This window comes from Pipra filicauda, unplaced genomic scaffold, assembly GCF_003945595.2.
Source record: "Pipra filicauda isolate LSUMZ 115617 unplaced genomic scaffold, ASM394559v2 scaffold110_size2237424_pilon, whole genome shotgun sequence".
Lineage (NCBI taxonomy): Eukaryota > Metazoa > Chordata > Aves > Passeriformes > Pipridae > Pipra > Pipra filicauda.
Genome location: NW_024103552.1, coordinates 869420 through 897280, shown reverse-complemented (window position 1 = coordinate 897280; position 27861 = coordinate 869420). Strand labels below are relative to the sequence as shown.

The following is a 27861-nucleotide window of genomic DNA, read 5'->3' as shown; positions in this document are numbered from 1 at the left end:
GTCCTTCCTGTACTGAGGAGCCCAAAACTGGACACAGGATTCGAGGTGCAGCCCTACCAGTGCCGAGTACAGAGGGACAATCACTGTCCTGGTCCTGCTGGCCACACTATTCCTGACACAGGCTAGGATGTCCTTGGCCTTCTTGGTCACCTGGTCACACTGCTGGCTCATGTTCAACCTAGGGTCTCTTCCAACAAGCAGCCTTCCAGCCACTTTTCCTCCAGCCTGTAGCACTGTATGGGGTAGTTGTGACCCAAGTGCAGGACTCACACTTTGTCTTTTAAATCCCATAGTCTTGGCCTTGGCCTATTGATCCAGCCTGTCCAGATCCACCTTATAAGTAATTTTCATGGAGTTTACTTTCTGGTATTTAAGATTAAAAATATACTATAGTATTTTATTAGTCATAGAAAGAGTAGCATTGAGTACTTTAAATTATGGCATACATTAGAATAAGCCCAGTGACTTCAGTAGGAGCTGGGATTTACCTAAAGCAACATGCTAGGAGCTCTGTTATTTTGGTGCTGCTTATTCATCCCTAGCCCACTGAATAAAAAGTCCTTTTGAGTAATATCATTATCCCAATTTCACAGATTAAAATTATATCTTCATAATACAAATCTGAATGTTATGGAGAACAAGGGTAAAATGCTCATAACCCTGAAATTTTTTATCTGAAGCCCTAAGTAATAAAATGACAAAGAAAGAAATTGTTTCAGACAGAAATTTCAGGGCTACTCATAGGTTTTCTTTTATAGATGTTATGATTTAGTTCAAACAGGCCATATTGAATCCATTGGGTTTTTTGTAATAGATTTCAAAATACATAATAAACGTAAGTAATATGATGACTAATGGGTCAAGTGAAGTTGGAACTTTTAAAATGAGAAAATAGCTGGAAACGGTTTTCAGGAAACTATTCCAGTTGATTTTTGTCCCCCCACAAGGTGTACATTAACATAAAACTCTGTAGAATTGCCTCTGGGACCTGAATTCCCTCTCTGATTTCATTATTCCAAAGTGATTCTTTTCCCTTCACTGTTAAGTCATCTCCTGGTGTGGTGGGAGCATATAATAAGTTTAATTTATTTATATTTATCTAATCTCCTTTTAACTCAATAGTTATTTCATCATTCTGTTTCCTAGTAGCTGTTCAGAAAGTTGTAAAGGCTAATTAGAAACTAATAATTGGCATACATGGATTTACTGGATAATCTAAAGAGAAGTAGTGAAGAAATTGAGAGAGAGAAAGAACAATTCAAATTCTACACTCAAATGCTATACTGCAATAAAAAAAATTCCTTTGATACCATCTAGTTGAGTTCGATTTAAACATAACAGAAATAACTCACTTGAATGCTACCTATTTAGAAGTACAGTAATTTTTTTACTATTTATTTGCTGGAAATAGATAACACCTGGCAAAATAAGTCATTGCTAATATATCTTAAATCTAAAGAAATCATTGAGGTATAATTTTGGTAGCCAGTCACTAGTGGCAAAGGAGAGTGATGCAAAAGTTGGGTTCTTAGGCCCTGTGCTCTTCAACATCCTCATATATGACCTGGATGCAGGACTGGAAGGGATACTAAGCAAGTTTACAGATGATACAAAGTTCAGAGGAGCTGTTGACTCCATTGAAGATAGGAAGACCCCACAGAGAGACCTCAGCAAATCAGAGGAGTGGGCAATCACCGACCATAGGAAGTTCAAGAAGGGAAAGTGCCAGATTCTGCACCTGGGATGGGGCAACCCTGGATGTACAGACAGACTGGGGAATGAGATGCTGGAAAGCAGTGATGTGCAGAGGAACCTGGGGGTCCTGGTTGACATATGAGTCAGCAGTGCCCTGGCAACCAGGAGGGCCAGCTGTGTCCTGGGGGGTATTAAGCAAAGCATTGCCATCCTGTTGAGGGAGGGAACCGTCACACTCTGCTCTGCACTGCTGTGGCCTCACCTTGAATATTGAGTGCTGTTTTGGGCACCACAATATAGGAAAGATATTAAGCCATTAGAGAGCATCCAAAGGAAGGCAACAAATATGGGGAAGGGCCTTGAGGGGAAGCCGTATGAGGAGTGGGTGAGGTCACTTGGTCTGTTCTCCTTGAGGAGACTGAGGGGAGACCTCATTGCAGTTACAACTTCCTTGTGAGGGGAAGAGCAGAGGCAGGCACTGATCTCTTCTCTATGGTGACCAGTGACAGGACCTGAGGGAATGGCCTGAAATTGTGTCAGGGGAGGTTTAGGTTGGATATTAGAAAAAGGTTCTTCCCCCAGAGGGTGGTTGGGCAGTGGAACAGGCTCCCCAGGGCAGTGGTCACAGCACCAAGCCTAACAAAGCTCAAGAAGCGTTTGGATGATACTCCCAGGCACATGGTGTGACTCTTGGGGATGGTCCTGTGCAGGGCTAAGGGTTGGACTCATTGATCCTTGTCGGTCCCTTCCAACTCAGCATAGTCTGTGATTCTGTAATTGGGAAGTTAAAGGTGGCTTTGAGCTACTTTTTGCCCTGTCCTGATTTTGGTGTAGTTTTGGACAATTTAAAGAGTTACTTGAGTTACAGGAACCTGCGTTTTCCTATGGGTACAGAATCTGCACAGTGTTGTTTAAAATCATCTGAAAAGACTGTTACGCTTGGATTTTGCACCCTGGAGATGTTATTCCAGCTGACTCTGGATGACCCTTAAATTTTGACATCTTTTTTTTAGCCCATTTTAAGTGACTGGAGAAGCTGCCGAACATCTATCTTAATCAACTGCTATAAATAGCTCTTCGTATTTCATCAGTTTTCACAGTTCTGTCCATCACTTGGATATGTTTTTCTTAGGAGGGATTTTAAAGTTTCTTTTACAGTGCTAAGTATAAAGTGTAAAAGAGGTCAAAGGCTAAAGATTGCTCAATTGTGGGGTTTCTTTGGTTTGGGGTTTTTTTTTATGTTTTACTTAAGATGCCAGAGAATCTCTTTACATAATCTTTCACCAGTTGTAAAAATAACCTATATCATTATGAGATAGTTAAAATATTTGCAGTGAAGGTTCCAAAGTTACATTTTCTGCAACTATGCTTCTGGCTACCACCACATTCTGTCAGGGCTGATTTACTGGATAATAATAACTTCATACAAAACTTTGTCAAATTATCAGTCATGACAACATTATTCTGTGTGACAGACATGTGCAGCTTCCAAACAGAAAAGAGGGTAGTCATTTGCATTTCTCTGGTGTTCTGCTGTCCCTTTTTTTTATTGCTTTCTTGGATGAGCACATTGTTTATGAAAGCGGTGATGAAGCACAGGCCCAGGACCATGCAAGTTCCACCGTGAGCTGCACCAGCACCTTGCGTCTTCTCTGCCCTGGCCCAAGGAAGCCCCAGAAAGAACTATTGCCTTTGTGTTTATCTCCTTTTTAATCTTTCCCTATCAGTTTACTCTCTGAGTTCAGCCCTTGACACCTGTTCTGTCAACTTATGTCTAAGCAGTTTTTGGTTTGCAGGGGGTTTCATTTTTTTTTCCTCTTCTGGGCTATACTGCCATAGGAAAGTGTTGGCTATTAGATTTGCATTAGGTAAAGCAGTTAGATGTGAAAGGTGTCACACCAAGCAGTAAGGGTCATTTCCTCATTTACTAACTTAAAAACCTAATTGTTTAGCAAAACCAATAAATAACATCTATTTTAGTCCTTTGTTACTACATCACTAAGGGAGAAATTTAAGTTCATAAGACACGTGTTTGGTTGTTTTTTTTAACATTTCATTAGAATAATACTCCTTTCCATTTGAGTATTGTAGATAAATTAATTGTAGATAAATTAATAAAGTATCACTTGGGTCTCTACTTTCTTTGTAAGTCTCCTTTCTCCATTCAAAGGGAGGAAAAGCCCAGTGACGTCTGCAGAAAAGGCAGGCCAGTCTTGAGGTATTCCTAGTGCCAAGAAGGGTAGGGAGATTTTCCAAAGTGTTATGACATTTTTCCTCCCACGGTTTTAATTAAAAATACCAGTACATAAGTATTTTGAAAAATCTTTCTAGTTGATATTGTGTGGTTTTGGATGCCAAAAAGTCTTCACAGAATCATTTAGGTTGAAAAAGACCTCTGAGATCATCAAGTCCAACCTTTGACTGGTCACCACTGTCTCAACTAGACCACGGCACTAAGTGCCATGTCCAGTTGTCTCTTAAACACCTCCAGGGGTGATGACTCCACCACCTCCCTGGGCAGCCCATTCCTTTCCAATCTTACTTTCTTCTAATGTCCAGCTTCCTAGCTTTGATACTTGCCTTTCTACTAGGCTCACATGTTAGCTAGAGTTTTGCCAGTTTCTAGTTCACTATGGAAGGCTTTAAATGCAAGCAAAAACATTTTCAGAAAAACATTAATTAAAATTGTAAGTTACCATTAAAATAGATTTTCAGTCTGAAATTTCAGTTAGCTGTGGCTTGTGGAGTACTACAAACTTTTTTCTAAGATTGTTGTGGGTTTTTTTGATTCAGCTATGACACATCTTACATGGCCATTAATGAATTTCTCTTACCTTTGTAGAAAAAGGGCCAGATATTTTTGGGGGGAGAGGATCAGAAATGTACTTTGTCATGTGCCTGGGACTCTCTGAAGTCAGTACTCTGACTCTACCCCTGCAACCCTTTACGACTGGTGTAAAAATTTAACTAGCTCATCAGTTTGCATCAACATTAAGAATAGAATGTGATCCTGGACAAGTTGAAACAAATTTTGATGAAATATTCATTAATCTGTGTAAAACCTTCAACAAACAGTATTTCCTGTATATACTTATTATGAAACTTGAAACAAAGTAGTGCTGTTTGAATGTTTAATCTAGTTTAGATATATCCACAGAATTTTAATCACTTTTGGTTCTTGGGGGTGGGGCAGTGGGAATCAAAAAGCAAGAGGAAAAACAAACTTTTCCCCCAGACCAAAGTAACCATCTCATTAATGGGTGAAAGCTGAATTTGAAATGAAAAATCCTAAAAACTAAGTTAAAGCTGATTTCTGTAAGGAAGTATGTACTGATATGAAGGCGCATTGCAGCACAGAAATAAGTTTAAGCCGCCATGAAATCCTACTTCCCATCTGTGAAATAATCTTGGTAATTGCTTCATCTCACGTACTAAGATATCACTGTTGACAATGTTGTTCATATTAATTGTGAGTTCTAAAAATTCTGTGAGACTTTTAGCAGAGAGAAGTACCTAAATCCTTTACTAAGGAGACAAAAAACACTTTAGAAATCATAAGTTATTCCAATCTTCCTGGAAAAAAAAAGAAATCTAAACAGACCTCAGTTTTTATATTTACTTTTTATTTCTCATTTCATCTTGAAAATGCATTGAAGAAAGCTGCATATGAACTGTGTAGGAAACAACAGAATAGACACGTTATTCACTCATTTAAACGTGTTGAAAATGTTCACTATTGGCTTTGGAGTTTAGTCAAATAGTTCTACTCCTTGTAAAACTCAAGAGAATGTGAAGTATATTTTCATTCTGACACAAAAGAACTAAAAGAACTACCCTTCTACACACTCAAATAAAGTGTGTCTTTTAGATAGTTGCAGTGATCCCTGGGAAGAAACAGGATCCACATTGTGCTATGTTTCTTACTTTAAAACTGTATATAGTGAAGGTTGCTTATAGTAGTTTTTATAATATTTTAATTAAGATTTATTCCTAAAAATATTATTTCAATATGTTTTATCATTGATTCAGTTCTTTTAATGAAACATGCTGAAAATATGGTGGAAAAGTTATCTCCACTCAGTGCCTTACACTTGTAAATTGCTTGAATAATTACATAATAGCTTCTCAAATTTCTTTCTCCAATTCTCCCCTACAGCTGACATAAATGTGGACATATCAAAACCTTTGAAAGCAAATCTCAGTTTTGCCAGACTTGACCAAATAAACCAGTTTTTGAAGAAAATCGTAACCACAAATGATGGTGAGCCTAGAAAAGAGACTGCTCCTTTAGCTGGCATTATTCCAGATGAGGATGTCACTTTGATATCCAGACAACACAGTACAAAGGATTTTCTACCTGCAGTGCACACCAATGCTGCGCAGAAGTCTTCAGTTCAAGAAAACTTGTGGCAAGCCCTTTCCTGCTTCCAGAAAATTTCCATTCACACTGTTCAAATGGTCGTTTTGATGGAAACCATCCCACATCCCAGTAAACCTTGTTTGTTAGTCTCTTTGTCAAGCCTCAGTGGGAGCCTGAATATTAAAAGTGGACATAAAACTGCAGGTAAGAGTTTTTTTAAAGTTGGAAGTGCTACTGGTTTGTCCAAGTGGTGGTCCTGTAACCATTTCAAAGTGTGGGGCATTGTGGGGAACTACTGTAGTTAACATCATAAATCCACAACAGAAAACAACAAATGCCTGAGAGATTCTATTACCTGAGTTTTCCTTTCACTGAGGCAGCACCCAGGAGTGGCTTATTTTGTAGTATATATCCCCTAGTTTGAAATTACTAAATTATTGATGGAATTCTGGCTGGAATGGTGGTTATGGGAACTACTCTTCTGGTATTCCAGTAATTTAGCACATACTTCAAAGAGTAAAATTTTGACGGTTTTCACTCTGTAACTACATTTTTTTGATAGTACCCTATGTTTCTGTCTAAAACAAATATAAAAATAATTGTTCAGAACCCTTACATGTGTTATTATGTAAATATGGGGTCATACAGTTACACTCCTACAGGGTTATGAATTTTTCAATTTTTACGTGTTTCCTCTGCACACCTGAAAGTCACTCAGGGAAAACAGGCACTCTGGCCCCATTACTGCAGAACTGCAAGGAAACTTTACACCTCAGGTACAATTAACCAGATTCCAGAGATTCATATAAAATGAAGATATTTTGAGTGTCTTTGTAAATTCTTTTATTAGTCGTGTCATAAAATTAATAAGATGATACATTTCCATGATGTGGAGATAACCCAGATGTAGGTAGTTGGCAGAGTAGCTTGCAAAGTAAAATGGTCTGTAGCTGAAAGGAGCAAGTTGTTGGCCAAGTGAGGTGGTGATTTATTTCTTTTCCATCAGAAATATTTCTCCTCAGGCCAGCAAGTTTCAGTGCTTCTTTATTGTTTTAAAAGTTAAAAATGAAAAATTTAAGGTTCATAGGACATGAAAGCCTGTGAAAGTTCTGGGGCCTGAAACTTTTGATTTATCCATAAATAAACAGCAGTACAGGCAGGAACAGTGCCTGTGTTCCCACGCTTTTCCAATCATATAACAACCCTAGCATTGAAGGCACTGCAACTGAGTAAAAGATCTTTCTAATGTGCTTTAAATAGTTTTAGTTTTCTTTCTGTGTAATAATCCTCTTTCCTTCCATCACTTCCCCTGTATCATTTATACGTTATCCGTCCCATGGTACATTATGGTGTCCACATCATGCTTCAATATATCAAAGCTGAGCCGCTCTGTCACTGTACTATAAAGCAATTTGGCAGACTCAGCACTGTATATCACTTACCCTGGAGTTTTTCATCCTCCCAGAAGAAGGACATACCTTGCCTTGCACATTAAGCCTCAGAAACATTCTGCTATGAAGTTCTGTTGCTTAATTCTTCTGGCAGTCTGAGAAAACCAATCTTTATTTTCCACATTACAAGCTATACGTGAATCTTCAGTATGTTCATAATCTGTTAAGTGAAGCAGTACTGATGCTGAATCTAATGAAAATGGACATTAGTTATTCTATAGAAAGAACGTTCTTAACCAGACAATTAATAGACATCAACAGACTTTTTGCACATTTTTTTCCAGTTAAAGTTGCCTTATCTCTACTTTATAAAAAGAAAAATACATGTGCATGAGATTTTGCATGCTGTTCTGATGGTGCAATGAGTTTATTTTAAGTTTTAGCAAGAGCAAAAGGCACACTTCCATAAAACTGATTGAAATTGTCAAAAAATCTTTTAAGAAATTGCTTGGATTTCTATTTACAATTATTAATCTGAATTTAAAGTGCTTACAGAAATCAAAGTGGAGATTAGAATTCGAGGAAAGAAGATAAAATACTCAGTGTGGGGGAAACGGTATTATAATCTTGTGTTAAAAATACTTTAGAAGAATACCACAGTTACTAACTAGATTTGTTTTATTATTACAAAGACATTATGCAAGCTAACTCAATTTAAAAAAGTGTGGTAGCCATGTCCTGAGAGAAAGGATTATTTAAATATCTCCGTTCTTCACTACTTTTCTTTTTACAAAAGGTTTTGTAGATACACCTTTTGAGCTGAACAGGGTTAATGTCAGATTTATTTTTTAATAGAATGAAACTAATACACAAATACTTCACTGTGACTTTGATTTTACAGTCAAATAACTATTGTGACCATCTGCAGCAGCTGCATTTTACGAATTATTTACTGAACCAAGCTAAGCGCAATGACAAAAGTAGTCATCTCAGATGTACTGTTAAAACAGAGGAAGAAAAAGGATCATTGCTTGCCTTTTGTACAGTATGGCCATCTGCTGTACAGATGTTATTATATAGAATGACTTCAGATACAATAATTGTAGAAAATTTTCATTAAAACCTCAACAATTTGCACTTGTTTACTTGAATCTGCATAACTCCCCAGTGAGACAACACAATACGTTTGGGGTTTCTTTGGTTCTCACTAGCTTACTCTTTGATCCTTTTTGATGTCCTGACTTTAATAAACATAGTTAAAAACACTGTTCAAAAACATCATGGAAAAAACTACAAAGGAACAATTATAGCAGTAGAAACTACTCTAATCCCTTACTTACGCAAGCTATTTTTAGTGAAATACAGTTTTTTACACATTTTATGTGGCAGTGTTTTATAAACAGTGTAAATGACCCCTTTTCCAGATGAGCTTTAGTGCAGGAGGTGAAGTTGGTTTGTAAGGAATCCTATTTGCTAGGAATTATTTAGTGAAAAAACCTTACAAGAATGTACTGTCGGTATTTTTCCTCCCTTATAGGGGGAAAACAAAAGTACATGACCTTGTGTAATGCTTTAATTTTTTTTTTAGCTGAAATTAAGAAAGAAGCTTGCTATCCAAATTTTTTTTTAATTATCAGTTTTCCCTCTAGACTTTCCTGGTTTAATCAGGGAAACTAAAGGCATTCTGTTTTCATTTTTGTTCTTAAATTCTTATGAAAGTAAAAAGTTATAGCTTCTGAAAAGCAGAGGGGCTAATTAGTTGAATGATTTCCAAAAAGCAAATTGTAGGAGTTGAACACTCACATTGCGCTTGCATAAAATTAAAACACCTCTGTTTCTACATGTCCTGCTGCACTGTTGTACAACCCCAAACCTTTAGTGTGTCAAGGGACTTCACTTTTTGGACATTTTTTATGTTTTAATACAGCAGTTACTTATAACAGCATGGTTACTATTTCTGCTAGAATACTTATGTTCTCCTTTGTACTCATGATGAAATCCTATTTTGGTTTTAATAAAGTAGTACTATACTGTGATGCAGTGTATTGGCACCAAAAAAGAAGGAAAAAAACCAAAACAAAAACCCACCAAATCAATCCAAAATCCGTTTCCCAAAAAGAAAGATATTTATTTTACTTGAAAAGGGACTACCGGTATAGTTTTTCTAAAACTCTTAAGGCCAGGGGTTTAAGTCATACTGATGTTCATTAAAATAGTTATCTGTAGTAATTTTTTATATTTTGCGGCTTAGAGTTACAAGTTAAAATTTGTACTCATTTTATACAAGTAAATAACAAACACTTAGATTATTTTTGGCAGTTTATTTCCACTGTTGAAGAAAACCCCAAGTCCAAGAACTATTGTTAGACCTAGTTCAGTGATTTTTGTCCTCTGAAGTATGTGGCATCTTCTACAAAGAGCTCGAGTGCCATGTACCCAGTCAGATCTGAGGTTGCTTGGTATTGTGCTTGAGGTGTGTTGCTCACTCCAGAACTCTCACATGCCATTAAAATTGAAATAATTTTTAACAATAAATACTAGAATTCAATTCTAAACATATGACTTTCAGTTAATTTAGGTTTGGTGTTGAAATTAGCACTACCTACCTGCCAAAAGAGCAGATACATTAGAGGAGTTGAGGACCGTATTCTCTCCAAAGTGAAAGACAGCAAAAAGCCCGTAGCCTCACAGTGGAGCCTTATTTTGCTCTGGCTGGATGCAGGAGGGAAGTCTTGCTGTTCAGTGTCTGAACTGAGAGTTATGGACATAAAATATTTTAAGAATCATACACAGGATTCCCCAGCCCTTCCTCCCATATGTAAAGATAATTACTTCAGCTTATAAATAAGGGTGAAAAAATAAACACTAGTTGAGCATATGATAATTGTAAGTATTTTTACTAAACCTGAAAATAATTACATGCTTAAGATACTTTACAGAACTATTAGAAATTAAATGCAGATATTAATTGGTATAGAGCAAAGACCAAACTTCATTTTGGAGTGAACTAACTCTCTCGAGAAGACTCTGCTAAGGCGTTGTCATAGCCTTTGCATGCTGCAGATATGCAAGTTAGCCCATGGGGAAATAAAACTTTAAATTAGATATGACTACCTAAAATAATATGCAGCAGTAACAAGCCATTTACAACACCCAGAAGACGTTTGTTACTTTTAGAAAGAAATATAAACTCTTTCCAATACTCAAACAATAGGAAATTAATTCTCTGTCAGTAAAAGCCAGAGGACAAACTAAATATTTAAATGGCCACTGAGGATTGAGGTGGAAGTGCAGCTTGTAGACAGCTATACAAATCACTAACAAACCTTAATGAATATTGGGTGTGGGCATCAGGGTCCTGTCAGATTTGACACTGTGTCCCAAGTAGCTTAAACCCAACACTCATGAAAAGGTGGAGACCTCATCAGGTCTCTAACATCTGGGATTTTATTTGTCATTTTGGCATATCCTGCAAGCGCAAAAGAAAGAGTAAAAGGGGATTATCCTGACAATGAAATGAGTTACTGAATCTTGTGATAATGAAAAGCAGAAGAATTCTAATTCCCTTCTATAGTCCCTGAGGTGGAGGTGCGTTTATAGTTCTGCAGGAGTATAACGCAGGAGAGAAGAACAGATGGCCTAAAATCCATGAAACAAGACACCACCTAATCCCAGGACTGAATACCACTATTTATCCTGGTCAGATTCCCTACTGATACTTTGTAATAGGGTTCAGAATTGCTACTGATGAACTAACACATTAACTCAGGGGAGAAAAAAAGCTAAAAAAGAAGTTACTTGTAGGTTTGTTCAAGACAGTGTGCAATGATTTTGTAGAACTGCATTTACAGTTTGAGTAACTCGGCTTTAAAACTATTTCAAATGAAATTTGATTCAGAACAAATATGGTTGGGTCGGTAATCTCTTCGACTTTTATTGTGAAACCAATTACATATTTTTTGAGACTGGAATTTCTTTTGTTGCGTGGGTCACAGTGCTGTTTGTGGCACTAGTAGGTGATACAGTATTTTCATGGAAGTCAACTTTATAGAATGAGAAGATATATATAACAGTGAAAGCTGGAAGTTTTCTTTATACATTTCATGCTTTCTATGCTGTTCCTCCAGTTCGATCTTCATTTTTCAGTGTGAGGTACAGAACACAGAGGTAAGGCATTGTTGCGCAGTCTTAGGGACCAGTTCCTTGAGCTGTTTAAGTTGCTGACATACTGACAACACGTTTCTTTCTCTATATCAAGAATATTTTTTATGGGATGAGATCACCAGCTTGCCCAAACAAAAGGTGCAATTCCATATGAAATTTAGGTTACTGTGGCTGCACATTTCTGCACTCTGCCTTGTGCTAGCTCAGTTACTCAGGTAGCTCTTCATTAGCTTGAGTCAGGGCACTAATCTGTGTGAAAACAAAAGCAACAGGAAAGAGAAGTACACTTTAATGGCCATGCTGGTACAAAGAGAATTCAGAGAAGTATATAGAGGAGGAAGGGGGAGGAAGGATTGAAAGGAGGAGAAGATTAGAATCTAGGAGCCCGGACCCGGACTATCCTTAATCCTCGGGAACGACATCCCAAGAGTGGAGGAAAGCCTGTTAAGTTTGTGTGGCCTGGGTATATCTGTCAAGCCTTGAACTTCCACAAGCATAATTCACTGGGTTATAGAGGCTCTAACACTGCTGCTGCCAGGCAGTATCTTCAGCATGGTTTATTTATAGAGAAAAGTTACCCTCTACTTCGTGGACTATTTAGTTTACTAAAGCAGTCAAAATCTAGAGAACCAAGTGTAGAGCAGAGAAGCAAGACACCCAAACTGTAATTCTAATTCAACTTTGTGAATTATACTGGGCTACAGTTTAAGTGGCATCCACTATTTTGTAATGCTTCATTTACTGTGCAACCATTCAGTGTCTGATTTTTCAGTAGCGCTAAGTACCTACAACTTTATAATGGTGACAGTTGTAGGTACCAGCTGTCTCCTGAAAATAAACCAAGGTTTTCAACCAAACAGCTAAAATTAAGATGTGAAAATACATAGATCTTTTTTTGAAGAACCTTTCCATGCCCATCTGTAAAGCTGGAGTAAGAATGTTGCTTTTCTGAAACCTACTGATATCTAAAATGTTTATGATACAAGAACCAAGTACTATTCATGTCTGTATAGCACTCAGGTTTGAAATCTGGACTCACAGATGTAAAATGAACACTATTTTTGTTGCTTTATATTATGCATTTTTTCCCACTTAATTGGAATAACATAGGGTAATATAGAGCTTTGCAAATATTATTGTACTCCAAAGACAGCCTTCACCAATACTTGAAATCCTTTTAAATCTAAACTTTAATAAGCCCTCTCTGATCAGGCATCACGAAATCCAAAATTACCAAATCACCAAGTGAATTGAGATTTTTCAGTTATTTAGTATGCAGTAGTGTAATGAACATGATGTACCTGCCCAGTTATTCTTTAAGGGAGATGAGCTCATTTCAAATAGATAACCATCTTTGACTTCCCTTCTGATTCATCACTGACCTGAACTCCATTTGAACCTTGTTAGACACAAAACAAGCAGGATTCCTGGCCTGAGCTATAAAATATAATTAAGCCCTTTTGAAATGATGTGTAAAAGAACATAGCTTTACCCCCACTATAACTACTACCACCACCACAACCAATAAAGTTAAATCAAGCACTGCCTGTAATGGATTAAAATAATAAATGTTCCTGGATTTTAGTGTTTGAAGTACTTGAAGAAAACAGGCTTGCAGCAGCCGGTGCTGCTGAATGCATGGGGACATTTATTAGTGATGAATTCAAGGGTTTGGCCTGTTTTAGATCATTACTTTCTGTTTCCTGTGTGTTACACATCTCATGTTTTCACACAACCCACATGTGTCCCCACGTAGTGCTGAGAAATTCTCTTTCACTAAAGAATAGCTAATTGGTAATGTGTAAATATTGTTCTCGTGGGGAGAATGAACCATTGTACGATTCTGCTTGAAACTAATGAGAAATCCAGCGCAGTCATTGTTAACTAAATCTCTCCTGGAAAATTGTCCTTTACTATGCCTCACCATTTATTCGCTGCTGCTGTTTCCAGACTTGGATAAATGGGCTGGTGCTTAAATTAATTGCAGTATTGCCCCCATAATTATTTTCATAGCTTTGTTACCCCTTCTTCTTAGAAGCTTTGTTTGTTGAGGACACCTGTCAACATAGCACATAAATATGCCATTATATTAGATATAATGGCATATTTACATATTCAAAGCTATCTCAATGTCATCAGCAATCTGAAACTAGCTCCTGAACTTAAAAATGTTACAAAGAGTGAATGCTTAGGAGCAAATATCACAGATTATCACTTTAGTAGAAGGTACTAAAGAAAACCACTTGCTAATTAACCTTCAGCAGCCAGATTGTATCTCTGCTACCCAGGCATGGAGGACCCATGGGAGAGCCTGGGCTTCTTTCAGAGGGCACCGCAAACCCTAGGGTGGAATACAGTCGTCTGGCTGCTGCTGTCGGAGCAGACCACATCTCTCACCTCTCACGTGCATCTGAACCAGCACAGCAGGCTCTGTGCTCTGGGACACATTCCTTCTTCTGAGCTGCCCCACACTCAGAATAGCAGTTTTCTTCTTAGCGCTGTGGTTTGTAGCAAAGCTACTAGATTTTGAAAGAGGCTTTTAAAAACATAGCTTGAATATAGTCAAGTGCCACTTGCTATCTTTATTATAATACATGTGTTTACATTTTCTTTAAAACTCCTGTCCCATATTGAAGTTTACCAATTAAAATAATGCTCTGTGTTGTATTCGGTGACAGTGCAGTGAACCAAACAGGATTTTCAGCTAAGGAAGAGCAAAATGCACAGAGAATAGTAGAAGGAAAAAAATTCCAGCTACGTCTCTAATTATTTCAAGTTGATTCAAATATCAATGTTGAACTGCTTTTGAAAACAGAAAGTCCACAGTTAGTATCAAAACTTTGTCTTTCTCTTTATGAAGCAGGAAAAATAACAGAACTCTTTCTTAACACCTGTATTGCTTAAACACTAAGTGATTGTTACTATAAGGCAAGGATTGTTTTAACCTATTTGCTCCATCCATTAAAATAGGCCAGCTCTTTCTTTTTCTGTACAAGCAAATGAATTTATGCACACAGGACAGCATGGAGCTTCCTACTATCAGTAAATGCTAATACAGCTCTACTGTAGATATATATAAACCCTAATCTAACTATATGTATAACTATATCAGGATACTCAGATTCTATGAGATGTCTTTCTAAATGTTAGCATAAATCAAGTCTCTACTGACTAGAAAAAGATGTTAGAATATCAAAGCAAATGTCTTTTAGTAAATTTTTTTCACTATTCTTTTGAAATTATCTCTGTCTTTAATTTCTGAGCAAGTTAATTTCCTGAACTTAAAAAGCAAGTGCTAGCTTTTTTTTCAAGCTCTCCTACATTATTTCTAACCATATAAAAATACCTGGATTTTCCTTTTGAGCATATGTCATCATAAAGGTAATCCTTCCGGTGGCATGCAGAAGCCTCGTGTCAGTTCTGGTTTGCTCCATTAGCATAGGTTCATTTTGTGGTGCTATTGTGGGTCTGGATGGAGTCTGACAGGGGAGGGCTGGCAGCATTTTTTAAACACTGTCCAAAGCAAGTGCTTCATATTTATTAGTCTCCCGGAGGAGTATTTTAAAAGTCATGAAACTATTTGTTCTTAGAAGTAAATTACTGCATGTACTGAAAAGCACATTGGTGTTCGTGAGCAATAATCCAAACAGCATAACTTCTACATATCACAACAATCATTTATTAAGATATATTGCTTCTGTGTGGTGCCATCTCAAGTTCATAAATGGAGACTTTGATTTAATCTATTTAAACTGAAGTTAGACTTCTACAATAGAGATTTGTGAGAGAGGTATTGAAGGACCTACTGAAAATACCCTGTAGGAGGGAAAAAAAGAGGAAAATGATTTTGCATCTTTACCTTTCTGAGACAATCGCTTTAGTCATGGGAAAGCCCCTCACTAAGTGAACGTATAGTTTTAGGATTTCCATAGTAACAGTAGCCTATTGAACCTTCCCTCAGGGCCAAAGATCCCTTTATTTAAAATTGCTTTTTAAGGTTTGTGCATACTTGTTCTTCATTTGTTTTCTTTAACCGTCCTCAAGACGTCACTTTGTGCAAGTTTGTCAGAATGCTCTCTGCATTGTATTTTTTTATTAAGAGAACAGTGGTTTTTATACTGAATCACTTCATCCCCAAAAGGACACGTAGATATAACTGCTAGAAAGGATGGGGGGGTGATTCTTGCCTACACAGGAGCAATGTGGGTCCCAGCAAGAAAAAGAAAAATCTCTTATTAAGTTCCTGAGCTTTTCCTGGTATTTGTTAAACACAATCCATGGATGTGTCTTGTAATATTTCATGTATTTAAAATTAACTGACACTTTCTTATTCTTAATTGTTTTTTCATTTTTCATTGTTTACTTAGCATTTGAGAAAGACACTGCTGATTTTGAAACAGCAGTATTATGTGCTGAATGCTCAGTTCTGTTTCTAAGCTGTTGGATACTGTGTTTTCTTTGTACTTTGTAGAGCTGAGATGACAACACAAAGAGACTGGAAAGCATAATCCTTCCAAATGTAATCCCAGTGAAAGAAAACATAAATAAAATTGCTTGTATTCTGGCATTCCTTTTTCCCTTTTGTTGTTTCTGCAACTTGGCACATACTCCAATAAACCTGTAGAACATTTCTGTATATTGCAGAATTGTGCAATAGTTACCAAGAATTTCTCTACTTTAAAATCAGAATTCCGTGTAGAATATGAAAAAATTGAATTTCCAAATATTGTAGTCCCTCTTAAAATAACTAGGGATAGCAGGATGAACCCTTCCTGTAAAAACACCTTTTTTCTTAGTTTAAGATGTGAAACTGCTTCATTCTGCGGTTTACAGAATCGAGCCTGAACCAGGACCAAAAGGAGAGGTGTCAGGGTATGTTAATGTCAGTTGTCCTGATTATCACTGAAGTTCAGTTCAGTCAAAAAACCACTTGGAACAGATTTTGTCCTATAAACCTGTTACACATAAGACCGGATGCAGGGGTTCAGAAGCCATCCTAAATAAAAAAACCCCAAAGCTAGAACATCTTTCCCGATCAGTGACAACAGTCCTGTTGATTGGCATGGGGCGATGGTTCCTTCGAGCCCTTGATCATTCTTACTAAACTCCAAGCTGCTCAAGGCAGAGATAGTTCAAGTTTGTGGTTTCTACCCAGGCTGGACACAATTTGATGCCTTTATTGCAGTGGGGACTCTCGGACCACCTTCCTAGCGGATGCTGGTTTGAAAAAAAATCCAATATATTTCCTTCCATTATATAAAATATTTTTCAGTATCATGAAATCATAATACCCAGGATACAGATATACTTCTTCCTGGATTCCAGAAGAGATTCATAGGAGAGGTTTTACTGCATGTATTCAAAACAGCGAGTTGTGTTTTTGTGGGATTTTTCTACCAGCGAAGGTATGAAAATATAAAATGAAACTGTACCTTGAAACATCTGTGTGTAAGCCTTAGGTGTTTTTTTAATCTTTTGCCTTTTGTAAATATCCAGTTTCATTAGAAAAATAAGCTGTGGGCATTATAAAGTATAGTGACATCCAATATTCAGTGTTGAGTCTAAGTACGAGCACTAGAAGAGATAAACGTTAAGCCAACCTCAGATGTAGTACTTTCCGTACAAGTATACAAAAGAAACAGAGATATTAAGTATAGTTTGTTTATTAAACAGTGATTCACAAGAGCTGGGACATTTCTAGAAGGTGTTTCTTTCCTCAAAATGTTTTTATCTTTAATGAGAATATATAAGTTCTGTCAGAAATGTAATCTGCCGTCATCATTTTTAGGTTTTTTAAATCTATGTAAAGTGCAAATGGTTATGATGTGAAAAGCGTAGATTAAACTATTTTTTTCAGAAAATGCACATTACATATTTTGAGATAAGCATTTGTTTTGAATTATTTAAATTCAAACCGTACTCTTGTCCTGCTAAGCACTCTAAAGTCTGGCAAGGTGCTATGTTATAGTAACTAACCTGAACAAAAGCAGAGCATTGTTTAAAATGCCTATTGCCTATTAGTTTAAAATATAATCAAGTGAAGCAGCTGTTCTTGTTCTTAATATACTCTTTTGAAAAAAAATTTCATAGTTTATTGAAAAATGTCTCTTCTCATAAACCTGAAAATAGTCACATGTAAAAAGTCATGTTTTGGCAAACAGTTCTTTGTAAGGAATGTGGATGAGACATACCTGCTCCCTAACTGCAACACCATATAAGACATGCTTGATAGTGTGGGGAGAGCAAGCTAAATTGAAAAAGAGTAAAATTACAAAATTGCCAAACTTGTGACCCAACTGTGATGCCCTTGCTTGGAGAGGAGAAGGGCTGTCCACACAAGTATTTCCACGAAATAGTGGAATAGTAGTAGGACTACTTGTGTGAGTAATTGCTTGCAGACAGGGATTCCCAGGGTCATGGTAAAGTGAATTCAGGAAATAAGCACATAAATGTTGGGAGAATGATCACCAGCGAGATTAATTCTCTCTCTCTCTCTCTTTTAGGAATCCATGGATCATCTTTTGTCCTTGACATAAAAAATTTCTTACTTAAAACAAGTCTCAAGGAAAGAGCCAGATCTCTGATGGGCCCTTTTTGCTGCTCTGTTAATGTGGAAGCCAAGTGGTGTAAGCACAGTGGTGATCCGGGCCCAGAGCAATCTATTCCAAAAATATACATCGATTTGAAAGGAGGACTGCTGCAGGTCTGTATAAGATGCTTATGGTTCTGCTATTGAGTTGGACTGCCCTTGGATGATTGAGATTTCATAAATAAATTCTATGAAAGCCTGTAAAGCTTTGCTTCCTACAGTAGGTCACAGGGTTGGGGTTTTTTGCATGTTTGATTTGAGCGGGTTTTATTTTACTTTATAAAATAAGTATCTATTCTTTCATGTAAAGCTATTGATTGAAAAGTCATGTACAGGGTTTTGGTTTTGATTTTTTTTTTTAATACTACTCAAGCCCTGTATTGTAGCTATATGTGTGTGTTCCCTAAAACTACTGGATCAAATTACTAACACTTAATATCTAGGATGCTGTTCTGATGGGTTTGTATTTGTCTGTTCATGAGCTATGTGCGTGTAGTGCGTAGGGGTAGCTTTAAGAAGTACATATCCTTTCTTTTCAGACTTAAATGGATTTCTCACGGGAGTAATTGCAAACTGTTGTTTGTAGCAATTAATGTTCAGTTTGCTGTGCTATCTTCTCCATTTTGGAAGTGCCCACAACTTGAAACCAGTCCAGGAAGCATGGGAGTTCTTGAAATGAAAAATACATTCTCTGGGGCTTGAACAAGTGGGCTTTAAGATATGTCTTGTTTTAATTATTTTTATTGTAGTATCTATACACAACAAATGTTTTAAAATAAATACATAAATCAAGCATATAAAACACGAAAAGGAAATTTTGTCATTTAATCGTGTCATTAGGTATTTTCCCAGAGTTGGCAGTAGAAGTTATTCAAACCACAGCACTGGGGATAGGGCTACTCGAATAATGCAAATTTAAAAAAAATATATTAATGCATAAATAAAGTCAGTTTGTTTCTCTGCTTCTTTTTAATTTGTTTTTCATAGGTACTTGGCTGACTACCTCTGTGTGTTGTTAATGAAAGTTTTTTGGGTTTTTTTCCAAAAATTTTGGGGTTTTGACGAAGACCAGAAAAATACCTATAAATCCAAGAAAGCCATTTATTATTAGAGAATACACTGGGATAATTAGCTTTTTCAGAAAACAGTTAAGTATTTGGTCTGGCAGAATAGATTTGAGAATGCTGACAAAAGCATTAGCAGTTCTGTTTCAAATTAATTTATTTATGGCTAATGATTTTACCAGCTCTAAACAGACCTCATCTTCTACCGCTGTTAATTTGTATTGCAGCAGAGCCTTGAGAGCTTATATGAAACTGGTGCTTCATCTGTAATATTGTAGTAGGAGTTCCATGCCCTGGAGTTCCCAGATGCCTGAAAATAAAATTAATAAAAGTCGGGGGGAGAGGGGAGCATAAGAGCATTCATCCCTCCTCCAAGAGTGGGGAACTGAGGCCTCTGAGATTGGCTTAGGTGACAGAGAGCTTCTCTGAGGTGGTGGTAGACCAGGAGTGGGACTCTGAGCCCAGAGGTACTCTAGAAACTGCAGTAGAGATGTACTAAATTAGGGGGGTAGCTGGGTAGCCTGGGAATGTTTAGCTCAGGACTGGCTGTGGCTGAGTTTCAAGAGGGTCGTGGTTTATTCTATGGGCTTACATGCAGATGGAGTGGAAGGAAAACCTTCCTTCTTGACAGCTAAACTACACTCCCTTTAGGCATCGTCTGATTTTTTTTCATGTTTGAAAATGGATATTCCCCAGTGAAAAACTTTGCACTACTCTTTATGTGCACATTTGCCTTGTTTATTTTACTCACACCCTTACTATGGGCTTTTAAGTTACTGTTTGGAGATTTTGATTTCATCCCACACCGATTTCCAAGTCTAATTTCTTTATTAATTTCTACTTGCTTCCTTGTCTTCCATGTTGGTTCTAGACCTGCTTCTGCACATAGAGACTAAAAGACTTGTCCCCATTAATATGATTCTCTTAAATAGCAGCTTGATTTGAGAAAAGCAGCAATGCTTGTCAAAACCGAGAGAGAGGAATGTCTACTTGCCTTTTATTTTGCTATAAAGTTTGTGAATCTTCTGGACTTTGAATGCCAAGTTTTATTAGATATTTTTCTGTATTTCTGTTTTAAACTTCAAAAAACTTTAAACTTTTTAACCGCACTCTGAGGACTTGCAGAACATCCAATTCCTATGCTTCAGTTTGTGTTTAAGATGATCTTTAGTATGTCTTTCAAGTCACCTTCTTTGCTATGTCAGTTTTTAATGTATTCCAGAATTCCACTTTTAGAGCAACAAGCTCCTTGAACAGTTTAAACTTTGTATCTTTAAGGCTTTTTTGTCATATCTTAAACTGCAAAACCTGTGACCAATCCTAACATTACGAACTGTTCTCGAATGTGACTTTTAAGATCTGTGGTCATCCAGGCAGCATCACTATGAATTGTTAAGTGGTAGGAATTAATGCTTTCCTTCAAATGATGAAAAGAAGAAATTTGCCTAATGCTTTTGTAAAGATTTTTTTGTTGTTTCTGTTCTTTATTTTCACATTAAGGATACTTACAAGCAATTATGGCATAAGTAGAGCAGGCTGAAAGCCGTATAAAATTTCTGTTGTTTTAGGGGGGGATTTTTCCCTTCAAAAATGACTGAATATTTGAATGTAATTGTTTCATCTTTCCTTTTTTTTTTCTTTAAGGTTTTCTGGGGTCAAGAGCATTTGAACTGTTTAGTTCTTCTCCAGGAGCTTCTGTGGCAGTACCTTACTAAAAAGGGCAGTGTAGAGACATTGACACCTGAACGTACACACCCAACTTGTTTTTCTATGGAAAGGAATCAGACCTCCAAAACTGAGCATACCTCAGATGATCTGAGAACAGGCCTGTTCCAGTATATACAAGATGCAGGTAAGAAGAATATTATGGCTCTCTGTTTTTTTTCTAGATTATAAAGTAAAAACAGTAGTAACCTATTAGAGATTACTTGCCTCTTACAATGAATAACTACATTTTTTTGAAAAGCAGTTGAAATGACATCTGCTAGAATTAAAAAAAAAAGAAAAAATACTTTAAAAGACTTTTTTGATTTCTTTCCATTAAGCTGTAATCTTTTAAAAGTCAGGGAAATTGCTTTTTTATTTTCTCTCCTTTTGATCCCAAGGAATTTACTTTTAACCACTTTGGTTTCATAAACCAGCATGTTTCTTTCTAGAAATTGTATAATAGATTATAGCTTTCTTTCATTTGACAGAAGCACAAAAGCTGCCTGGTGCCTATGAAGTTGTGTTTTACAATGAAACTGAGGACAGTCCAGGAATGATGTTGTGGAGATACCCAGAACCCAGAGTGCTCACTCTTGTAAGAATCAACCCTGTTCCTTTTAATACGACTGAAGACCCAGATATTAGCACTGCTGACCTTGGAGATGTTCTTCAGGTGGGTAATGAGAGTTTTCTACATTTAGTAACAAATGAAAATGTTACTGCTGTGAAGTGAGCATTTTCAAACTCGGTTTATTAAAAATAAAATACAAAACCAATGTCAGGAGCTCTATAAAATCAATAGGAGGTAAATTCCACAGCTTGAGCACATCTTTAGTTTTAAAAGTACTTGTGCAGACTTTTTAACCACTTATCTCTGAAGTTTTACAATTGCATAATAAGCTAGCTAGAATTTGTCAGTTCTAGTTTGCGAGCATACAGAGTTTTTATTCTGACTTCCTGTGATTTCATCTATCAGTCCTTGCTTAAAACTTCATTTGTTTTGAAACTGAAGTATGTGAGGAAGACCTGGTCTGAAATTTCCAAGATTCAGTGGAATTGTTGAACTAAAATCTCCACTCCAGCCGCTCTCTCCTCTGTCTGTGTTGGCAGATGGCTGTGCTGCTTCTAGTAAGGTCCACAGGGTAGAAATAAAGGGTCTGTTTCCTCTTGTTTTGCTTGAAGAGGGTTGAAGTGGGCAGTCCAGTTTGACTGTGTGAGATCATGGAACTGCTCTTTGAAGGAGGGTTGAGTGGTGCAGCTGTATGACTCTGTGCCCCACAAGTAGGCCATACCTCACAATTACACTGATCCCTAACTCCGGAATTTTTGCTTTCTAATGTGCGCAGTCAGGTAGTCACATTTTCTCCTGTCTAGTATAATTCTTTAGAAATTCGCTTATTCCTTGCATACCTATTTTGATTTTAGCTCAGTTAATTCTGTTAATCTCAGTTTCCCTTTTGTATTACAAATTGAACATGTCATTATTTTTTTTAATTCCAATCTGGTTTTTAATTAGAACAGTGTTGTGAGTCAAGGGAAATAAATATCTCCTCATTCTTCCTATTTATTAAAAAATGTTGAATTGTATTTCATTATTGCTATAATGTTAAAAATTGCTTTTAAAATTGAATTATGCACCAATATGCTTTGAGTTATGAGGAAGTAGGATAATCTTCCTCAGATAAATGGTATAATGTTATTACCATGCACATACTCTTAGTGAGATCATGTAAGTGTCCTGCCAATTTCTTTGCCCTCTAGACAGCCAAATGTCAACTCCTTTCAGTTATATGAAAATTAAAATTAAATGGAAAAAAAGTCAGCTGCACTTGGCATGAGGTTTGAATCAAAGATCAAAATTGTGTTATTCTAGGCTGTCTTGATGGCCCTATTAGGTTGCTATGAAAGCCAGCATTTTGCCCTCTTTCAGGATGGTATTTTTGGAGCACAGCACACTAAGTTTTTGATGTAATTACATTACGCTGCCATTATAGATAACAGACATCATGAGCCATAATGTATGTGCTTGTGTAATAATGTGACCCTGTCCAGGGGGAATAGCAGTTCTTCTGTAAGTGGGCATACAAAGCTGGGCTGCTAGTAGCACACACGTTCTGCTGCTTTGTGCTTCCATACTGTGGTCTAGAGAAAGAAAGGAAGTTGCAATCCTTTTTCCTGTCCGCTGCGATTGCCTCAGAGAGTAAGATAGAAAGCAGGAAGCGATCAACCCCCAGCACTCAGGTCCTGTCAGCTTCCACTGGTGTTACTGTAATTCTTCAGATTTCTACTACAAGGGAAGAGATGAAAGCTGTCAGCCAAATTAGAGGACACGTATTCAAATCTTTGATCTTGGGCACATAGAGTGCAGAAATGCCAAGAGGATCCACATTTTGGTTGTGGGTCATTAATTATGGCAGTAACTGTTGCCTGGGTTGAGGTGGTGATTTTTCATATTTTCCAGAAATGGCCATATCCCTACACAGAGCAGCTCTGCACAGTGTGGATAAACAGCCATTATGAACATGGACAGTGTGCATATTTTCATTAATCTAACAGAGATATGTGGGTGGAATAAGTCATACAGAGTTGATTTTCAATTTTTTTTTAGGTAAACTGCATTTGCCAAATACTTATTCTAAACTTCAGGTTCTAATTTAAATCAATCATGAGGCCTTTCATCAGCTCCACTTTTTCTCCTATATAGATATATGTTTGCTTATTAACATACTGTGTATTTAGTGGATATGGAAAATTCTTTAAATATAAAGATAAAAAAGACAAAACAACATTTATTGTCTTCAATTCTTGAAATGAAACATTACAGAAACATCTGCAAGCCAAAGACTTTATCAAGGGATCTGAATTTGAAGATAATAATGATAAAAATATATTAAAATACATTTTAAAAACTTTCCCAGGATTGTGTATATGTTCAAATGCAAGGAGGACCCATAACGTCACCAACTGTGTTACCAGTCTCCCTTAAACCTCTACTTCACATGAATCCGGTCAAAGGTGCACTTCTGTAGTTTGTCATGATTTAAAAGTCTGCCAGTTGCATGTTCTTTCTTTCTTTCTAAGTTGTTGTGACATTTCTTCTAGCATTCTATCTTTGTTAAACTTCTAGCATATCGTTTTAATCATGGGTAGGTTTTAGAAGTCTCTGGTTTTATAGCTATTCTTCAAATTCCTGAAACTTGGAAAAGCTTCACCATAAAGAGAATTTTTCTTAATATTGAAGGTGCGTGTCATCTGCTATGGCCAAAAGATAGAGAACAGCTTCAGATTGTAAGAGTTGAAATGAACTATGTTTTTTTCTGTAAAACCTTACCTTGCTGCTGTTTCTAGATTGTCCCAAAAGCTTATTTTCTTATGCTTTTACTTGTTTTTTTGCAAAGCTAAGAAGTTTCGCTGGTCAAGTCTCTAATACTTTGCTTTTTACAGTCCAAACGTTGTTTTATTTGTGGGGGGAACAGGAAGAACTGATGTTTCTGCCATGGCATAGCATGTTGCATTTTCTTTAGCAATGTTAAATAGAAGTTTGATCTAATTGTTTGAAGGAAGTGAGAATCCTAGATGCGCTTGCAAGAAATTGCATCAGAATTGTATTTTTTGGGGAAGGTTGAGAGTATTTGAACTTGTTCTTCCTGTCTAACAGACATTGCAAACACTTTCTTTTTAATTTTTAATCCCCCATTGTCCCATTTTCACATGCTACAAATGTTCTTGGCTCTGTGATTTACCATTCTTTCAGATAACTAGTATTTGGTGAAACACCTTTAGACTTCTCTGATATCTCTTCTTAACTTTTAAGGAGTTCCCATTCAGTGACGTAAGGTGTTTCTTATCCTCAGGTACTAAAGCCACTCTCTGACATCTTTTTCTGGCTCTTTTTTATCTGGAGACCTTTTCTTATTTTGATCCTCTTATGTCCACATCACTACCAAGACGTTTTCTGAATATAACTTCTCAAGATTGTTTCAAAGTTTCTGTGGTAGTACTTGCAAGCTCTTACTAATGAAGCGAGAACATAGGTTTTATTTTTGAAACGCAAGATCAATTAACTGAAGCAAAAAACAATTTATGAATGTGCTTACAAGTTGTTTGGGTGAAACCTAACTGGAAAAAAGAGTTAATACTGGGTTCTGTGTCAAGAAAGAAATATGCTGTGGATGTAGAGTATTCCTGAGTCTTTTACACTGAAAATCTTTCTAATTCCTTGATCAAAACTGTTCTCTTGTCTGCTCTGTCAGCTTCTGCGTCATTTCCAGTGATGGTTGCCTGCTTTTCAAACTGTGAAAAGTTTTTGATTGATGTTTAGAAAGGTCTAGCCAAAATATCTCAGTAAAGGTCAACGTGGGGTGAAGGAATATACACACAAGACCATAGTTTCACGTTCTTGTAAGAAGAAAAAGTAAATAGGCTGTGTCTTATCCAAGTAATGTGATAAATACTGCTTTGAGCCACCACTAAGGTACCCCTTGTATGAAGGAGATCTACAGAAAAGACCTTCAGGCAACTACTCAAATGTTGGTAGAGGCATACCATTTTAATCTTGAATGTTACTAAGATTATTTTTAAAATATTTGGAGAAGAAAAAGCATATTCCACTGATAACTTCACTTAACACAGCGTGTATTTCATAAGAGTGAAGTTAATTCCAGCGCCGAGTCCATCCAATGTCATATAAATCAGGATAGTCTATTACTGCCCAAAGCAGCAAGGGCAAAGAGTAGAATGGTGTTGACATTAGAATTACATTGCCACCTGAGGAGCAGAGGAAAGTCCAAATTTGGAAAAATGTCACAAAATTAATTCAAAAGCTAAAAAGCAAGATGAGGTAGCAATGCCTTTACTTTAAAAATACTGAAGATTCATAAATCAAAAAGGGATGCTCTCTGAGATGTTCTTTGTTATAACGAATGAAACTTAGATCCGTCACGTAGATTGCTGGTAAGAGGAAGTGTTGTGGTTAAAGATATGTGGATGAGCAACTTCGAACGCTTATGTTATTAAGTACTTAAAGAAAATATGTCCGCAAAACCAGAGAGACAAAGCCTACTGGTTTTGCTCCCAAAGTTTAGTTAATGTTACATTTAGGACACTCTCTTGTGTAGATAATTTCTATACTAAAAATTGTCTCAGCAAGTATTCATTGCAAAGACTTAAGTCATGCCTCAGTTTCCCAGTTTAACAGTAAACTGTATGCTAAAAGGCAACCAGCTCATCATTACAGGGTCTTCTATTTGCTCTATGATGGTGTTGGTATGTAGCAGTTAAAGTTGGAGTTGGGGGGCAGTGATCATTCTCGTTCTTATGAAATCTGACCATAAAATGTCTTCTACGGAGATGTGGAAGCACGGTGATAGCCTTCAAGCAGAATTGAGTTTTTAATGTATATAGAAATGTCTCTTGCAAAGATGTCAGAGCTGTAGGAGATACATGAGCATCTCAGGAACAAGAATGTGCTAGGCAGTCTAAACTGCAGAGTAAGGGCTTCATAGTCTCTCTCTTCATCTCCCAAATTGGACATTGGCTTGAACTGGCTACTAGGACAGCTGAAAGAGAGTTTGTAGCAATTTCCTCCATCCTGATTGTTCTGGTTGCCTTGGAAATATGGCATTAGGAAGAAAGGAGTAGGAGCAGTTTTGAGTTCTAGACAATGGTTTATGATTATGCAGATAATACCACTGTCCCAGAACATAAAGAATAATTGAAGAAGAATATATTCCACATCATAACAAAGGATGGTATTTCAGAGCTGTCACGTGATGCTAAATTCAACCGTGCTTGTACAGTTCCTTGGATCTGTCAGGTTCAGCATTTGAGAAAGGACAAGTGTTCCTCATTACTGTGATATTTTTAAAATTCAAAGGAGGGAGTTGCAGGGGAAAAAATTCAGTTAGTGATTCAGACTTTCACATTGTGCAGATACAATACGGAGTTAGCTACATTTAGATATTTAACCTCAAAGAAAGTGTTGTGGCGCTTAGAACTGTACTTGCACTATGCATCTAGTTTCCCAAAGTCTTCCTATGTCTTCTTACAGTCTTGAGAATCTCAGATATGTATTTATCTTTGCCTGTGATTAGTCTGTTTTTGTTTTACTTTTCTGATTTAGTCTGGGTCATATTTTTATATAATTTATCTTTACCAAGAACAAGGTTGACAGGTTTGGGTTGGCACGGGAGAGAAGAAAAATTAGGAGGGGCTCGCCAAGATAGGAAAACAGTGCATGTGCCATCAAGGAAATATTCTGCTTTTGTGTGCAAGCAGGTGAACAGAATATGCAAATGATTTCCTGTACAGCTGGAGGTCTATTGTAACTAGTGAACTTTTTACAGAGATTCTCAGTGTTTACTGTTGCATTGCAGAGTTATCTTTCCAATAAGGGATATTGCTGGCATTGCCCCCTATCTCAAACAAAAAGCTATGCATTGTCACAAGACCATTTACATAAGTGGCCATGGATTTAAATGCAGGAGAAAACCAGATTTGTCTAATCAGAGTAATCATATGATGTATAATGCTCCAAAATCTGAGTTCTCTGATTTATTTAAGCTGCATCACCAACACAGACTTAAAATTCTTTCTCCTGGATTGTCATCCAGTGAGAAATGCAAGCTGTTAAAGCTTACAAAACAAAAGGAAGATAATCTATGGCATTTGCTTGTTTCTCCATATGAAGTTTATCTACTGAACTGTAACTCTGACAGGTTTTTGTATTTGAGGATGTTTCCCTTGTGTACCTGACAGGATTCCTATGGCATGCAAGTGTAGTCAGCATTATAACAGCTGATGAAAAGATGAATGTGTGCTAAGACCTCCTTTTTTGGCCTTTCTTCTTTATGTAGTGTCCTAAGAAACAGAGCACGGTGTAGAAAAGTGGTG

At 36.9% G+C, this 27861-nt stretch overlaps 1 protein-coding gene across 2 annotated transcripts in view; it reads left to right on the top strand.

The window, feature by feature from the left end:
• VPS13B (vacuolar protein sorting 13 homolog B) overlaps nt 1-27861 on the top strand; it is a 427213-nt gene that overhangs the window by 327037 nt on the left and 72315 nt on the right. For both annotated transcript variants that reach the window (XM_027717679.2, XM_027717677.2), the window contains exons 36-39: nt 5852-6259; nt 18114-18313; nt 20908-21115; nt 21459-21643. In XM_027717679.2, coding sequence (XP_027573480.2) covers nt 5852-6259; nt 18114-18313; nt 20908-21115; nt 21459-21643 — 1001 coding nt within the window. The remainder of the gene's footprint in view (nt 1-5851; nt 6260-18113; nt 18314-20907; nt 21116-21458; nt 21644-27861) is intronic.